Here is a 19,251-nt window from a genome sequence, read left to right as displayed (position 1 = left end):
TATCGCATATTTGTGAAGTACTAGACAGTAGATCGAAGCCTTGGAGGAACCTATTGACCGTTGTGTTATCGTCCTTTAAATATTTGGACTTTGGAGAAAAGATGGCAGACTCACGCTGCTTTCAGAAGGTAAATAGTGGTAGTTTTAGAGTTTTAGGGGTCTCAACAATATTATGAAAAACGATCTTATATCCCTACAATCCCTGCTGTACGATATATTTACGTTTTAAGGCTCCCTCCTCATTCGACAAATGTATAATATCACGTGATCGTCCCCATCTCGGCCCTAAACTTGCTGATTTCACCAGGAACGGAAGAAATAAATTTATATATTACAGCCATAAAATGCTGTATATTTCGAACATATTGATATAACATCAACGAATCTTGCCACTGTTCAAGACTGTGATTCGTGATCGCTTGTGGATAGCACTGTAAACCACTCACCAGATTGGGTGATTAATCGTGCTCTCATAAAGAGTGATCGTTACCATTGGTAACCTTGGTAACGGTTACCAAGAACGTGATCAATATTGAGTCGATTAGTTGAAAGCCTTGCAGTGCCACAAATCCAATACAATCATCTTTTATTTACACAATGAAGGGTTTTAGCAGTTTGCTGAAACTATATTGGTAGTGAACCAACACATTTTGGATCGTGAAGCAATCTACGTGTCCGGTTATATCTAATGATGCCCCCAGAAAGCGGTGGACCAGTACTTATTTCTGCAGAGCTATATCCAAATCTTATGAAACTTCCAGTAAATCTAAGTTTGACCCATATCTATAATCTCTGAAATTTGTTTGCAACTCTGACACGAATCACGTGAGTTATTAAAGGTTGCGTGCGGGCAGTTACTTGTGAGCCACCTTGTATTTCCAAGGTGATTATCATGATATGTTCAGGGCCCATTCGTATTGCTATAACACCTCTGCTTGCAATCCGTCCCAGAGGAGCTTCACCATATCTCAACAAACTCGGTTCATTACCACTGTATAAACGTTATATTGTGTTAGTGAGCCATACAGATAACAGAAGTGTTCGTTCATTACACAAATTAACAATGATTGTATTGGGTTTGAGCATTCTCCGCAGTAGTTTAGAAGTATAGAGGCCTGCGACGCTGCAAAGTTAGAAAGTTGCTGAATTATTCGTTCGGAAGGTCTGGTCACTGCTACAACTGTAACAAGTGCTCTGTTTCTGTGAAAGGAAGGTCTGGTCACTGCTACAACTGTAACAAGTGCTCTGTTTCTGTGAAAGGAAGGTCTGGTCACTGCTACAACTGTAACAAGTGCTCTGTTTCTGTGAAAGGAAGGTCTGGTCACTGCTACAACTGTAACAAGTGCTCTGTTTCTGTGAAAGGAAGGTCTGGTCACTGCTACAACTGTAACAAGTGCTCTGTTTCTGTGAAAGGAAGGTCTGGTCACTGCTACAACTGTAACAAGTGCTCTGTTTCTGTGAAAGGAAGGTCTGGTCACTGCTACAACTGTAACAAGTGCTCTGTTTCTGTGAAAGCCGCCTCCTTAGAGTTAACAGTAAGTACTAAAGTTAACATTTACGTTGTAAATTTGACTCTTACCTGTTATAACTTTATAATAATTCTACGGAGAGATTTTACGGAAAATGTTTTCTACGGAAAAATGTTTGTAGAGGGATGTGCATGCCTGCATGGCTAACATAAAAGCAGCCTCTACTTAAATTTTACAAAATATACACGGGCTTCTTTTTCCCCTAAGAGGAATGTGCAAGGATTCTTCTTCTGCAAAGAAATCATAACTGGTTTCTTTCTCTCACGAAGAAAACGCGTCTTGAAAATTGTTATAACTATACGGTGTGTTACTTCTTGTAGTTACTTCTTGTATTGTGTACAGTATACACATTACTCACCACAAAAAGGGAGGCTTTTATAGTAAGTACACAGTCATTAGATGTCTCAGTCTTGCAGCTCCAATTATCAGAAACTTACAACCCCGCAGGACAACTCCTTATATGGGCATGACGTGTCACTACAACTCCTTATAAGGGCATCACGTGGTTACAACAGGGCAGTCAAATTGTTTGTCTGTCCTTAGCCCTGGTGGTGATTGTGTCCTAATTTTCTACCTCCACTACACAGGTGGTGATAGTAGAAATCTTTGTCTAGGTGGCCCGCAAATGGTGCCGGTATACAAAGATGTCTGCTAACACCCCACATGTATCAACTAAGATTACTAGTATCTGTACAATGAGCACATAATTGGCATAATTTACGTAATTAATTTTCTAGAGGACCCATTAACTGGGAGTGTCCTGGTACAAGCAGCTAGCAGCTAGCTTGTAGTGACACGTGATGCCCATATAAGGAGTTGTCCAGCTAGCTGCTATTAGGCTGGCAGCTGTTAGTAGATGTAGTCTGGTAAATATCATGGCAGCTAGCTGCTATTAGGCTGGAAGCTGTTAGTAGATGTAGTCTGGTACAAGCAGCTAGCAGCTAGCTGCTATTATAGGCTGGAAGCTGTTAGTAGATGTAGTCTGGTACAAGCAGCTAGCAGCTAGCTGCTATTATAGGCTGGAAGCTGTTAGTAGATGTAGTCTGGTACAAGCAGCTAGCAGCTAGCTGCTATTATAGGCTGGAAGCTGTTAGTAGATGTAGTCTGGTACAAGCAGCTAGCAGCTAGCTGCTATTATAGGCTGGAAGCTGTTAGTAGATGTAGTCTGGTACAAGCAGCTAGCAGCTAGCTGCTATTATAGGCTGGAAGCTGTTAGTAGATGTAGTCTGGTACAAGCAGCTAGCAGCTAGCTGCTATTATAGGCTGGCAGCTGTTAGTAGATGTAGTCTGGTAAATATCATAGAAATACTGGGTCTCCAATACTCAGACGTTATGGAACACGGACTGTAACATGAGGACATCCCGGTTACTGTGGGACATCCTGGTTACTATGGGACATCCTGGTTACTATGGGACATCCTGGTTACTATGGGACATACTGGTTACTATCCAATCCCAGTTATCCGTTTGTCCGGCACTATAATCTTATAATGAATCCAAGAAGATCCAGCACAGCAAATACGATCATTGCAACCTAATCTTGACTTAGCTGTCATCATGACCGCGAGGTTCACGGCAGCTCCGCCGTGACAAATGTCTCAGGACCTTCAATTTCACAGTAGTTTCACTATGACTGGTGTCTCAGGACCTTCAATTACACAGTAGTTTCACCATGACTGATGTCTCAAGACTATCAATTTCACGATAGTTTCACCGTACAGATGTCCCTTACTATCGATTTCACAGCAGTTTCACTATGACAGCACAACAGGTGGTTGAGGGACAGGGAGCATTGGTATTGATCAGATATCTTTACGCTTCGTTCCCTTCTCCTGGAGCTCTCTAGTTTTAATTTGAAGATCTGGCTGCTAACTTCACCTCAACTGTGGGATCATGGTCATGGGATACAGTGAATTAACGGTAAGTGAAACTACATAAAGTACACCAAATCCAGGCCATATTATAATACCTAATTCATCAGTAATGACCTATCATTATGACGATTCAACCGTGCAATCCATCAATCGTTCCGAGTAGTATTTTATAAGTGCCGTCTATCAGATTCGGAAATCCTGACTTGTTTTGATAGTTGTTCATTCAACCTGCCTTTTTCGACACTTTTGTGAAGGGGTTTTAGGGACTATAAGGACTTGAATATAAAGCTCTGACTGTTCACCAATACTTCAATACAGGTAAACTTTGTATCTTGTGGTTGTTAGAACTTAATTATTTTGATTATTGAGCTGGAATGATTAAAATATTGAAACTGGAATAAATTTTGGAATAACTAATAACAGATAAATTGCCAACCTTTACAAGAAAGTTGCTACAAGAAAGTTGCTACCTTGCTACTTCTCTGCTTCTAAACGGGCCAGTTTCCTATCTAAATCATCAAGTCCGATGATGCGTCTAAAATTTCATGACCGGCAAAGTGAAGACTGAAGAGTAAACTAGAGTCTCAGATAGCTCTTTTGAAGAGTAGTGGGTTACTCCTTTGAAGACCAAATTAAGTCATTGAGGCTGCTTATAAAAGGGGTTAAATGATCCTCAAATATTATATTGTTGCAGTTACAAACATAAGTATTAAGTAGCTGCCGTTTATTACGATACACAGCGGGTGGAACTTGGAGCCGTTACTAAGCCGAGTTCATCAATAAATGGGTTAAACTCTAAAGTATATAAACTCACAGATTGGTAGGCGCGGAGTACAAGATTGCTAATCAGTCTCCAAAAATTACCCTGAATAACTTAAAATATACAACATAAAATAACCCTGAAAAAGCAGGTGCTTGATATTATAGCTAGGTCTACTGATAGTTGATACCCATTATAAAGCATTAATGGTACCTCAGGTCTGTCATGAAGCCAAAATCCGACTAAACTTGAGGCAACAGACGCGGTGTATTACCGATCAAATTACCCTTATAGTCTAACTTGTATATGGCTTGCCATAGAGGTTGTTCAGTGCTGACCTTGTCTCTGAGGCGCAAAAACACTATTTTGTACTCTAAATGCCTGCCAATTTAGCATTGTAAAGTTTAACGTAGAAGCAAAGAATGTTGTTAATGAAGAAACATATGGAATATGAAAGTGTCAAGGCTTTATGTTATCATTATCAATAACCAGAGTAAAAATATAAACTTCTAGATCTACACTACATGGAATTCACAACTGTCAAAATAACTGACTTTGATAATAACCAACGACACAACTTACAAATTATGTAGACTGCAACTAGCCTTGTCTGACTTTAAGTAATTGAACCGGCCGGACGTTTTGTTACTTGGAGACTTACTATTTCTGCTGTGTTGTCCGTCTGTTTCTGAGTAACGACACCTCAATCTATCACCCTGAGCTTGAATTGCGAGAGCCATGATTATATAGTCGAGTGGTGTCAGGCGGCACGGTTGTACGATTATATAACAGCGGTTCTAGAAACTATATCGATTCTTGAGCGGGAGCCAGTATTTATATTGTAAATTGATAGTTTGATCTCAGTATTTACAACAAATCATCTAGCTTGATTGATTCAAAGGGAGAATTAAATTCCTCTGTCAGTATTTGACTTATTGGCTTAAAGTTTTTTTTTTCTAGAACTATGTTTTTTATGATTTAGTTCGTAACTTATAATATAACTAATAACTTATAACACTTGACCGCTAAGTATTGCTGAATTGAAGAACTATTAACAACCATCATATTCTTTTTTATGAAGCAGGTGATAATTATATTACTAAAAATATCAATGTTAGTTATTAATAACTGCAGAAGTCTAGGTAATCACTGCAATTTCTGTCTGTTTTTTAAATCCCAATATTTAAATGGAGCATAAATTATAAAAATCGAATAATAATGATAATGCTTAATAAGTAATAATGAATATAAAGACAGACATTTAGTGGAAGGTAGCTATTCTAAACACACTTCTAAATTTCGTTTATATTGTTCTCAGAAGATTACAACATCAGCTGCAGTAAATTCTCATGAAAAGATAACTTCACACATACATATTATATTAACTTTATTGAGTTTTACCAGTGGCAGCTTAGACTATATCATATAAGTTCCAATGTTGACTAATAGCATCTAATTAGCATCTAATGAGCAGATTAGGCTATCACTCCAGTAATCGTAACCGATAATTATCTCCGATAATTCGTTAAAAAAAGTTATCTGTTTATCTAGATAAAACATATTTTTATCGGTATAAAAATTCACTAGATGTTACCGAAAATACTGCCACAATACCGTAAAATTGTAAAGAAATATTAGTATTTGTGCCTTCTCAAGTAATCCAAGAAATGTCGTACTTCGGTACGTGTCGAAGATGGCGAACTAGAGTCCAGGTAGCGTACTTTAGTTCGATGAATAGTTTTTGCTTGTGATCCAATGGCTATTGCCGGGTCCTCATCATAGGATCACAGGGTCCAATGGCAGATAAAACAATTTTCTGACATCTAGCTACCATGAGCGGTTAGAAATTCCAGAACCTTTCAGTATAGTTTTAATTTTCCTGTTTGCCACTCAGTTCTGGTCTAGCTAACAGTAACAGGAAAATAGATTGATATCCGACTGTTTTCGATTCAGTAGCCAAATCTCTAGACCGGTACTCAGTTACTAGTCTTTTGTGATAATATAAAGTGTGGTATGTGGTAGATATTTATAAAGCGTACTCTACAATCTAGATCTATAAAACCGAGTACGAGTTAATAGTAATACGTTAGTCTTTTATCTCTCCGCTAAGTCTACAATTCTGCTACCTAACAATTGACTTACGAGAATGAGGACAATTAAATGTTCATAGATGTTCATTAATATTTATCAGTTGGGGAAATTGAGATTTCAAAAAGTTTATCTTCATGAATTTTTGTTTTTGATAATCACTGACGTTCACTAACGTTCAATAACGTTCACTAAAAAATTACTGGAACGTGCGTTCAATACGTCAAAATCTACTGTTCACTACAACTAAATATTATTAACTGTACCACCCAAGTACCAGGAAATGCCATCCTAATTCCTATTTATCAAAGATGTATGCTGTATTACGCAGTCTAGAAGTATAAACTGATCTGCAACGTTATCGGTCGCAAAATAGCCGTCTGGATGTCTGCGATTATACCTTTGTAAAGATTATCGTTTACCATTTAAGCAATGACTAGTTTAACTAAGTTGAAGTAGTAAAGTCAAAGAACCGTAACTGTGGCAAGATTTAGCTAGATCAGATAAAGTGAGTTCATTGTACCTGTTATTTATACTAACAATCGCTTGATTGATCGTGAATTTTCCCATATGCAGAAAGCCTTTATAGTTGCACACATAACATGAACGCTAAAATTTGCGAATTAGATCAAAAGTCGACCATCTCTCCTACAAAGTGGGTTAAGGGGCAGTTAAGAATTGAGTAAGAGCCGTTAAAGAGCCGGTAAAAAGCCGATAAAGAGCCGGTTAATAACCGCCGGTCTACTGGGCTCCTTGTGCTTGTTATGTCCTCAATTTCTCATTTTGATAGCTAACTCCTAAAATGCAAACTATTCACGGATAACATTCATAAATTTTGTCATGTTTATGATAATCATTTCAGTATTATATAACGAAAATTATTTCAATAGCTTATAGTATATGTGCAGTTCAAACAATTTTGCATAGATGCTTCTACAGTAGGCATTCATTGGCCTTAATCAGAATCTTAGTGCCGAAACGTCGATTACCTTGATCTCTTAATTTACATTTCACCAGTTATTTGCCTTGTAATTTCACATTGTCTGTTGAGAGCCGTGGTGCTCCTTACTAAACACTACAAATAATTTCCGACACCATTCTATAGAGAAAAAAAAACAAAAAATGCTCCAACGTATGTGACATATCCGACATCTACACGTCCTGGATTTACGATAGTTTTAATGTCGCATGTCTGGAACACTACTCCGACTCACACTCCGACAACATTTTAGTTCGGATCTACATAGCAGCATAATCCAACGTGCTTCCATTTCATCTCAATTGTTGGCAAATAAAACAAGTTCGACGGGAAAAAGTTTCTATAGTTTTCCACAGTACAGCATTTTTATTTATTATAAAGTTATATCCCAGTGACGTAACGTGAATATTATTAAAGTACTAAGAAACTATTAACACTGTTTTGAAATCTCTAATTTTTGAATGAGGTGCTATTTTAGCTCCATCAATATCTAACCACGTACTCAGCTGTTGCCATGGAAGCCACGTATATCTATTATCTAGCACGTATTTGCCACGTATATATAACCGTTAAACGCAGCTTCATATATTAAATTACTTTTGATAATCAATTGGTTGAGTTTATATCTGCATAATTCTGTACTAGCAGCAGTTGTAAGTTAAATGAGTAAAATTAATTATGATAGATTGAGGCCTTGTTAAAAAATTTATTAATTACGTTTGAGCACTTGTCACTTATTATCTGAATCTGGAATATTCATTAATTTGTATCATTCAGCGCTATAAGGCTTATTATTTGGCCACATTTCAACACCCTTAAATTAATTACCATCTCTTCAATTAATGAATGTCTTCCAATTCTGATGCTGCGCACTTATTATACTTATAGTCACTAATTTTACTTCTAGTCACTAATTACTTAATTAAACTTATAGTCGCTTAAAGAATTTCGGCAAGAGTATTCCAACTTCTCGTACGGTATACTTGTTTACTTCACATGTACTTCTTACTTCACTGCTACAGGAACCCACGGTCACACGGTGGCGGTTAAAACGGAGATATTAAAGGAATTTAAAAAACGATAATGTTGAAATTTTCCTTCACCATGTTATAGCACTATACTGCAGCATCATTTAATCTTAATCACAGTTGCGAAATGACAGCAGACAGCATTTTAAGTAGTTTATTTTTGTTCTTTAAACTCGCAAAAATCGTAACCCTATTTGAGATCTCAATTTGGCTTAACGTTCAATCGGGGTATATAAGAATCTATATTCATTATTCATCATACATTTATGCAGTAGCAACATGACAATGTCAATATGCACCAGCAATAAGACAATAAGCCTCATTTGAATTTCCCCATGATCCAGGAACCTGGGTAACACTAGGTTTGTTGACCGTACCCGAGAGAAAGAGAGAGAACACTTATAGGCCACTGAGGACCTATCTTCTCAGCAACTTACCCTTGGAAATGAGGCTAATTTAGAGTTCATGTTCGTTAGGTCACAACTTACAATGGTAAAGTGGTAACAACTGCAAGCACCCTGTGTACTTGTAATGGGTCAGTGTTTGCCTTGCATCACTTTCAACCGGTCTGTACGTCGAGAGGGTCCCCTGTTTGTGGTGAACCCTGCAAATACATTAGTACTAGTAATACAGTATAAAGACCTCGCTCTATAACATACTATTACTATAACTACTACTACTACTCCTGCTTTGTAATAGAGATGGAACTCATGGAACTGATGACCAGGTGGGTTTTAGCTGTTAATTACCTGAACAAGCACCAATGTCACCCGGACAACCACCCTTCACTAGTCCAACTCACTTGTTCTCTTCGCTAGTCCTCTTGCTGGTGTCTAGGGCTTGGTTTTGCTTGATGGTCAAGGCTGATGACTTTGTTTGGTAAATGACCTTTTGGGCCTTTAGCTCTCTTGATCTCCCGGGCGATCCCCTTATCTCTGGCTCTGTGGATCTTTTGATCTGTGGATCTCTCAGATATTTCATTGTTAGACAGATCGATGACTCTATTGAGTTTTCCGTGTACCTTGAGCAAAGATGGGAAAGATCGCCCAAGAAGCTGACTTTCTTATGCACGCTGAATATTCATTAGTAATGCCATGCCTTAGGACCTAACTCAGCCAATAACATTGGGTTTTATTCAGGGAGTTCAAAGAGTTGGAACGGATACGTTCCTCGCAGGTAAAGCTGCTTATTTCTTTAAAGGCACCGTCTTTACAAAATACACACGCAGACAAACACCGTTTCTTCTTTTTTGCCTATCTATAATAGTAATACACTGTTTTTTGGATGCTGATCTTCTGATTGTAAGACAGTAAGACGGTCACGATATTTTTCTGTTTCTGTAAATGCAGGATCATTTGAACATTTAGTGTTTGACTCATTGTAGGCAGACATCAGTATATTCTGATAGTTGACATGCGGGGGTTGTAAATATAGTAAATACGTTAAATACTTTAACATTTTATCTGGTAAATATATACAAGACGTATGCTTACCAGACATCCTGACTGATAGACCAAATACTGATAGAAGAACAGTATAACCCAACTTTCGTGCACCCTATTTTACACCATACTCCTAGTCAGCTGTTTAATGCCATTTTTGGCTAGACAAATTCATCTCCATCCCCAAAAAAACATAATTTCTCAAAATAATCACACAAATCGAAAGGTCATTTAAGTTTACAGACACACAGCAGGGTCGGTATGTCGTCCTGTCTAGACATACCACTATAATAGCCTTAATAACAAATTCAAAACATACTTCATAAGATTATATCAGCAGCATATTATAATACTCCCTACATGGTTCAACATGTTGAATACTATTCATCTTCATTTCGTGGCTGATTCCGAATCCAATGTTGTTTTATGAATATCTAACCATGCATGAAATTTAGATTCGTAGTACTAATTTTTTCCTGGAGAAGGCCCTGGTCCACCAATTACCAATAAAGCAATAAGGTTCAAATCCGGGTCAGACATTAGACAACAACCGTTTTCAAAAATTGTCATCCTTAAACTTTGAATTTGGTTTTATATTTAAAGCTGGCTTGGTCAGACATTAGATAACAACTATTTTCTAAAGATTGTCCTCGCTAAACTTTGGTTTTATTCTAAGAGCTGGTTCTTATTTATGATTCATAGTTGTATTTTGCTGACGATCTACAAGAATATGTAATGAACAGCTACGCTGCTTGATTTTTGTGCAGGTTCTGTCCGTCTCTTGGTTCGGTTCACTTGCACAGCTGGGAATGCATGTGTGTTTTAATTGTATAGCTGGAGCCGCGAAAGTCGACAGTGAAAGCGAAAGTCAACTGAACCAAGAAGCGAACCTGCATTAAAACTAAATACAGTAATCGATAAATTATCCAGGTCTCATGCTATGTCTTGCATGGTTTAGTTAGTCGATAACCATATTGATCATACAAGTTAAGTGCAGTTTAGATAACTTTAATACTGCTGAAACTACATACTATAACGTAGTCCACGCCACAAACTACTGATTCGAGGACCTCGTTTTCGCACAACTACTACCTGATAAACCCTCACACATTCACACATTCCCTCACACATTCCCTCCTTCCCTCACACATTCCCTCCTTCCCTCACACATTCCTTCACACATTTCACACATTTCACACATTCCCTAATTCCCTCACACATTTCACACATTCCCTTATACCCTCACACATTTCACACGCTCCCTAATTCCCTCACACATTCCCTAATTCCCTCACACGTTCCCTCATTCCCTCACATATTCCCTCACACGTTCACACATTCCCTCTTTCCCTCACACGTTCCATAATTCCTCACACATTCCCTCCTTCCCTCACACGTTCCCTAATTTCCTCACACGTTCCCTCATTCCCTCAGACATTCCCTCATTCCCTCAGACATTCCCTCATTCCCTCACACATTCCCTCATTCCCTCAGACATTCCCTAATTCCCTCACATATTCCCTCATTCCTCACACGTTCCCTCATTCCCTCACACATTCCCTCATTCCCTCACACGTTCCCTAATTCCCTCACACGTTCCCTCCTTTCCTCACACGTTTCCTCATTCCCTCACACGTTCCCTCATTCCCTCACACATTTCCTCCTTCCCTCACACGTTCACACATACCCTCACACATTCCCTCATTCCCTCACACGTTCCCTCATTCCCTCACACATTCCCTCATTCCCTCACACGTTCCCTAATTCCCTCACACGTTCCCTCCTTTCCTCACACGTTTCCTCATTCCCTCACACGTTCCCTCATTCCCTCACACATTCCCTCCTTCCCTCACACGTTCACACATACCCTCACACATTCCCTCATTCCCTCACACGTTCCCTCATTCCCTCACACGTTCCCTAATTCCCTCATACGTTCCCTAATTCCCTCACATATTCCCTCCTTTCCTCACACGTTCCCTCATTCCCTCACACATAAATCCCCTCGATTAACTTCACCTTTAATAAAAGAGGCTGTATTGACTGCTAGGTAAGTACGAATAAAGCATGACCCCTATAATAGCAGTAATTAGCCAGGTGTCAACCGATCACACAATTACTAATTAGAGGAACTCACGTTGATAATAGGCTTGTAGTGGGCCACTATAATTGTAGTGGGCCACTATAATTGGGCCGTGTAAATACTCAAATCTTTAAATAGTTCACGAACAAACAACCGTCAAGTATTCGACTTTGAGGGGGATTTTGGCAGGGTATTTATCGATATCACGAGCTTGTTTATTATAGTTCATAGTTGGCACATCAGAGAGCGCATTCCGTATAATAATAGGACCATGAATTGTTTATTCATAACATTTGAACCACCATCATGATAATAAACAAGTAGTTTTTGATGTGATGAAGCATGCATAATGACATTATAATACCATAGCTCACTGCTCACTGATATATCAGTGCGAGGGAGCTACGTACTGCCAAATACCTAATTTGTGGTCACTCATGTAGCTACTGCGTCAGCTGCATATTAGTTAAAGTAAATTATTTAAAGTAATGACAAAAAATTCCGTTACTTAATTTCTTTAGTGAAAGATATCGGCAATACAGCTAGGTATGTGCCAAATATGTTACTCTATATCTATAGCCGTATTCGTTGCAGGAGGTGACAATTTTTCGTGTTAACTTGCGATTACTGTCTAATAACATAAAAATCATTGTCCATCTTTTTTAAAATCTTAGTCATCATCCAAAGCTTCTTCGTCTAGAAACGTTTGTTGAATCATTAAATACACATGAACGAAACTTTTCTTAGAAAGTCCGTGACTTTGCCGATTTATAGATACAGACAAGTAATTCTTACTTTTAATGACTATAAACCTCCACTCCCTTGCTCTATTATATTAATTAAAATGAATCATTGATCACTTAAGTTGCATAACATTAGTTATAGCTCTCCTTACAATACCTAGCCTCCTTATCATAACTTCTTTACATTATACTGGACTATGATCTAAATGTCGATACAATTTTGTTTCCATTATTCAAGTTCATCCGGCCATATCAAACATTTGCATTCGACGGACCGTAATATATTAAGTATTAACTATTTGACGCTTTGGCTACATTATATCATAGTGAAACTTTTAAATGTATTAAACATATTCAAATGTATCTAAATAAATTAATATTTAAAATTACTTAGTATATCTGTCAACTATTATATCTATATCGATCAAACACCAGAAAGCCGTAAGGCATATTAAAGTATTAACAAAGTAATAGCTCTGAATACTGGTGGAGGACGGAGGTGGCACATATTTCCCTTGCACGTGACTGCGATTACCCAATCAGTTTCCAGTATTGACCAATGAAAATCAACAATCATTGTTATGTGTACCGGAATAATTATGTTTTACCTCCCCACTTGAGTATATTAATTGGGTATGATAAATGATAGCAACTATGTGGGATTGCAGGAAGCGCGTGATGCATATTTTATTGGCTCAATGTTTAAAGATTTTTAAAAGTTTCCCTATGATTTCTAACTCTTAGCACTCAGCACCAATTTCGAGTAGTTCTATTTTCACCTTGTCAAAAATGATAATCGTGGCACCTCCCTGAGGCTGGGAATGTTGAATTTAAAATGCAATTTTGCACGTGCAATTAGCGCATTTGCACGTTCGAACGTGTTTTTCGATAATATCTGGACACAGGAAAGTCGAAATAATATCACCTTTGTTTTGATCGTGCGCTATTAGTATCCCAATGCTCTTTCCAATAATGAATGGCATTTTCCTAAATAACTGATAAATAATGAATGGCTGCATGATCACACAATATTAAAATGTTCATCACAGAAGATTCACATCAACTGAGAATGGAAATTGTAGGGTTAATTCTAGAAAAAAAACAGAACTATGTTCCACCATCCCACCAGTAATATCCACATACTGCACTAACAAACAAACCGCCGCACTACCATCACAATTCTAATTATTAATCAGATGCGTGCCATTTAAAAGTGCCTTGTAAAGTAAAGGTGCCATCTAAAAGTGCCCTGATTATACTTTCAGAGCAATTGTGTACTAGTGCACGTATTGATCAATGTTAATTTACAATTCTTGAGCCCTCAACGCGAATATGACCGTTGAAACGACAAAACCGCCGTTTTATCATTTAGTGGTGAACCGTTTGATTGCAAAGCTGAGAATGCAGTACCATTAAATTTCTAACGATTGACCAGACATGCCATCAACATTCAACAGATGATTTGATTTTGTTTATGCAATCGAACAATGTTTATTCACAATTCTAGTGCTCTCATAACATGATCATTTTATATAATGCTCAATCAACATATATCTGCTGCATTTAAGAGTTTTTGTTCACCGTCTGTTATCGGCTTCGTATTTCCTTATTTAAGACAGCACTAGTCTTAGCTTTGACATTTAGTTATTTGTTCTAGGGGAATATTAGACTTATGCGTTGTTTTTAACTATCCTTTGTATTTAATAAGCTAGTCTAAAAACCGTTTTCCCGTCGGATTCACTTTATGGTTTTCAACGGATGGCTCTAAATCAACCGTCACGCATGTGCTCTAAAACTTTGTTAACTATATAGATATTTATTAGTTTATTCATTATCTGCCTTAAAGTTGTTGATCTTTGTGGTAGCTTGTGATTAAATTTTCACTTTAATAACACTATGTCCATTGTCCAGAAGGACACCAAGGCCGACTCCACCGGGGACATGTTGTATTTTGACTCCCTCTCAAAGAAAAGTACCCCAAACTTATCAAGAAAAAACTCTCCTTCTAGTTCTCCCAAAAATGGAGGGAGATCTATTTCAAAGTCCACTTGTAGTGAAAGAGGAGGATCGAGATCACCTTGCAGTGCTAGAGGTGGATCGAGATCACCTTGCAGTGCTAGAGAAGGATCCAGATCCCCCTGCTGCAAATCAAACAGTGCCGAGGGGGGAACTAAAAAAACAACAGACATTCACCTCGATCCCAACAGCACCCTTCATCAGAAATATGCACTCGGGCCGGAAAACTGTAAGGCCGGTTTGGAGCCACACATCAGTTTAGCGGATATGGACGACAAAGCGCTGGAAGAATACCTGGGGACATTCCAGCCTGCTCTATTGGGGAGCCTGGCACAGGGGAAGCTAACTTCTCTCGGATTGAGGGAAGGGGTCGACGAAGATGTAAGTTTTTGTAGTTTACTGAGCTATAGGTATTAGGTTCAGATCTTTTCGAATATCTCAATTGTTTTGTTACTCATACTGCAATTTATAGATGTGTGATAACTCTGCAGCAGGGACAAAAGGATTTCGCGGCATGTACGAAACCGCGAAATTTCCCATTCTCCGCGACAAATCGCGATTTTTTACGTTTTCCGCGACAGATCGCGAAATTTCCCATTCTCCGCGACAAATCGCGATTTTTTCAGTCCTCCGCGAAAAATCGCGCATTTTCCTTAAAATCTGAAGACCAAATTTGCGCATTTTCCTTTAAATCTGAGGACCAAATTTGCGTATTTTCCATAAAATCTGCGGGCCAAATGTCACGTTTTCTATAAGTATTAAGTATATGAAACTAATCACATTTACAGCCTTCCGTGAGTTCCGATTGTAGGTACATTCTCGATACGTACCTCTGAAGGCGGAGCTTCCGAGCTTCCGGAGCTTCCGAGCTCGTATTGCGAAGGGAAGGCCTGCCTTCCGAGATCGCATTACAAGGGGAGCCATCGAGTCCAAAATCGTGTATCGAAGCGTATGTGTGACCTTTGAAAACCGAAAAAAGTATTTTCGGCTCATAATGATCAGGGTAGCATGAAACATGAACAAAAGTACATAGTTTCCAGAAAAACTTTGAAAAATTTTGACTTAGAAGATTTTTGGTCTGAGTCATTCTCGATACGTAACTCTGAAGGCAGAGCTCCCGCTTCCGAGCTCGTATTGCGAAGGGGAGGCCTGCCTTCCGAGATCGCATTACAAGGGGAGCCCTCGAGTCCAAAATCGTGTATCGAAGGGTATGTGTGAACTTTGAAAACCGAAAAAATATTTTCGGCTCATAATGATCAGGGTAGCATGAAACATGAACAAAAGTAGTTTCCAGAAAAACTTTGAAAAATTTTGACTTAGAAGATTTTCGGTCCGAGTCATTCTCGATACATACCTCTGAAGGCGGAGCTCCCGCTTCCGAGCTCGTATTGCGAAGGGGAGGCCTGCCTTCCGAGATCGCATTACAAGGGGAGCCCTCGAGTCCAAAATCGTGTATCGAAGGGTATGTGTGAACTTTGAAAACCGAAAAAATATTTTCGGCTCATAATGATCAGGGTAGCATGAAACATGAACAAAAGTAGTTTCCAGAAAAACTTTGAAAAATTTTGACTTAGAAGATTTTCGGTCCGAGTCATTCTCGATACGTACCTCTGAAGGCGGAGCTCCCGCTTCCGAGCTCGTATTGCGAAGGGGAGGTCTGCCTTTCGAGATCGTATATGGAAGTTGACCAGTAGACATATAAAACTTGACCAGACGACATAAAGTTGACCAGTAGACATATAAAACTTGACCAGACGACATAAAGTTGACCAAACGACATATAAAACTTGACCAAACGACATAAAGTTGACCAGACGACATAAAGTTGACCAGTAGACATAAAAAACTTGACCAAACGACATAAAGTTGACCAGAAGACATACAATGGATTAAGAAATCGAACAGTATGTTAAATCAGTGTTGTTATTGAATCGTCACTTGTCAGATATTTCGTCATCGATAACGTTATCGTTATTCGCTTGGTATTGTATTCGCTTGTTATAATGGACCGCTTTGTCAAACGGCCTGCCGACAAACAGGCTGGACCTTCGTCTAGCAAACGCTCGAAACAGGCTAAACAGGGCAATGTAACAGCTTCCATGAGAGTGGCTGAATTTGGCAAATCATCGTTTTATGCTGACAATGGGAAGCTATTTTGTAGAGCATGTAATCTCGTCGTAGACCACATAAGGAACAATCATGGGCTCCCCTCGGGATGTGGTTAGAACTTCTATAAGGTTCGTGCAGGGGGCCGGGGTAAGGATGTCGTCCAGGTTGATGTAAGCTTCAAGGGGTAGAGGTTGGATACTAGATGGGGATAGACTAGGTAGGGATATGGGAATTGGATTGAAAAGTTCGTAGTATTCCATTGCTATTATAGTTGTGAAGTGTAGATGGTCGAATTATGATGTCTCCTGTCGTCTGTAGTATCGATAACGAGATATGTCAAACAGTACGTATGACATTGCAACATTTAAGATCATGTCAAAAGTTATGGCAGGTCTTGTTGTTATGGACCCCCATCAGCCTGTATCAGATCATATGATGAGATCACATCCTCATGGGACATGAGCCGATCAAATAGAATAGTCAAAGAATATGTGAACTCTAACTAAGCAATGTAAATACATTATTTTTTGCCGCGAATTTGCCGCGATTTTCGATTTTTTGCCGCGAATATGCCGCGATTTTCGAAATTCCCGCCGCGAATTAGCCGTGAATTAGCCTAGTTTGGCTTGTCGCGGTGCCGCTATTTTTGGCCAAAATAACCGCGAAATCCTTTTGTCCCTGCTCTGCAGTACGCCATTGATGATCGTTTTACCACCATGTAAAGGTCAAGTTAGCAGCTAACCTTTTGATAAGAATTATGATGGTCAACCACAGTTCACAATGGTCGATAAAAGATATGCCTGAATTTCAGTTTCTTTTCTCAAGAAGTTACCACCGCTGGTCTGTTAACGTATTTATAACACAATAGTAGTAACTTGTAACTAACTAGTAGTAAGTTGTAAAGTTGTAACCAGATGATACGACAATTATAGGAACTCTTAGGAAACTCCTAGTTGTAGCAATAGTATTGAGCAATTAGGCAAAAAAGAAAAATACCTTGTCAACCAACAACTGCACCGGCTGGATCAAATAATCGAAAGGTAGTTTTTAAGTCCAAAGAGCTTTGGCGGTCGCTTTTAAGACGCCTTAAAAGTATTCAATAACAAAACTTAAGCACGGTAAGTAATAAAAATAACAAATAGCATAATAGAACATATTGATATAACATAATATAACAATAACATTACTATGGTAGATAGCGATTAATAAAAGAGAAATAACTAAAAAGTTCCGGTTCAGTATTATTTCAGTGAGCATTGTTCAAGATGCGGCTACAATCTCAATATTATTTTATTAGAATTCACACCGGGGAAAAAGAAAAGCTAATTTTTAACTAAATTAGATTTTGCGCGTATCACATGGCAGTTCGTGTTTCGTTATGAAAGAGTTAATAAGATGGTCAAAAATTAACCACGAATAATATCATATTATGCTAATATGCTTAGGGCGCGAATTCAGTGCTCCCCAAGTTGGTTTTCTTTTCTTTTATACTTTTGGGACAAACTTTAAATTTCCCAGGTTTTTAGCAAGCAAGCTTTAGGAATTAGTCGGAAATAAAAGTTTAGAAAGTCAAATTTTATATGTTTTTCTGTCATTGATTTTGGATTTTCTTCTTTTTGTAATTGAACTCAACTTGCTAACTTGTATACATTGGTGGATCTGTAAAGTAGCTTACTAAAAAAGGTAAGGTGACCATATCAATCTTGAAACTATTATTATCAAATTATTGATATTATTAAAATTCTATTACGAATTAACACAGGTATACTTTAAGCGTTTATAATCGAATACTCTCTTCCAGGGGTCATATAATCTATTTTGATTCCTTGTAGGTCTCAATTATCAGTAACTCTATCAAGAAAACTTTGCATTATTTTTATCAAAAAAATGAAAAAATTATAGCGCCGAATGAAATTGACCGATAAAATAGTACTAGTGTCAGATGGACGATGAATGATGGATCGCTGAAAATCTCAATTTCAAATTCAACGTCATGCGGCAGTCACAAAATTTAGCTCACCAAGATTGTCCTAATTAAGCTGAATGGAAATAAAATAAATTGTATATAAGTTAAAACGAAATGTTGGTAAAAAATCACTAAACTATTTTAATCTCTACGGAAACCAGTTACACTAAAACTGAGTAACTTGGCAGAGGTTACTCGTCTGAAGAAATTCACTTTAGCTAGAGACACCATTTAGTTGGGGCGGGCAAGATCTTTGCAAATTGTGCGGTCTTTTCTGACTTTTGTCTCAAAGTTACACATAAAAATACAGAAACTGGTCCTAACTAAATGGTGGACTCCGATTTTATTTGGCTGCCAATTCTTTACTTTATAACAACAGACCTTTGAAACATTTCCTTGTGTCCTAAAGTTGCTAAAATCATTGTCTGTAATTTTTCTGGAAACATGTTCTCCCTTTTTTCTTTCCTATTTGTGCTTATAACTTTATAAAGCGCATCTTTACGATACCATGTTATGGTCAGAGTTAGAACTGATTAAAATATTCCCATCTCATTTATGATCATCGCTCGTATAACGTGTTGTATTTGTAATTAGTTCAACATTTATGTAATTACCTCGGAGACTCTCTATGAGT

At 38.1% G+C, this 19,251-nt stretch overlaps 1 protein-coding gene across 5 annotated transcripts in view; it reads left to right on the top strand.

The window, feature by feature from the left end:
• Positions 1-19,251, top strand: part of LOC134822051 (potassium channel subfamily K member 4-like) — a 120,474-nt gene that overhangs the window by 29,404 nt on the left and 71,819 nt on the right. The window contains exons 1-2 of one of the 5 annotated variants that reach the window (XM_063832898.1): positions 8,829-8,985; positions 9,398-9,434. The exons of 2 other annotated variants lie outside the window; for them this stretch is intronic. In XM_063832898.1, the coding sequence (XP_063688968.1) occupies positions 8,960-8,985; positions 9,398-9,434 (63 nt within the window). In that variant the 5' untranslated portion in view covers positions 8,829-8,959. Of the gene's footprint in view, positions 1-8,828; positions 8,986-9,397; positions 9,435-14,371; positions 14,924-17,911; positions 18,335-19,251 lie in introns of those variants that run through there. 2 more of the 5 variants (XM_063832891.1, XM_063832901.1) reach the window with 2 other exon arrangements.

Source organism: Bolinopsis microptera, chromosome 10 (genome assembly GCF_026151205.1).
Source record: "Bolinopsis microptera isolate Bmic1 chromosome 10, MBARI_Bmic_1.0, whole genome shotgun sequence".
In the NCBI taxonomy this organism is placed as follows: Eukaryota; Metazoa; Ctenophora; class Tentaculata; order Lobata; family Bolinopsidae; genus Bolinopsis; species Bolinopsis microptera.
The sequence above is the reverse complement of the archived record's forward strand: the minus strand, read 5'-3'. Positions and strand labels throughout refer to the sequence as shown.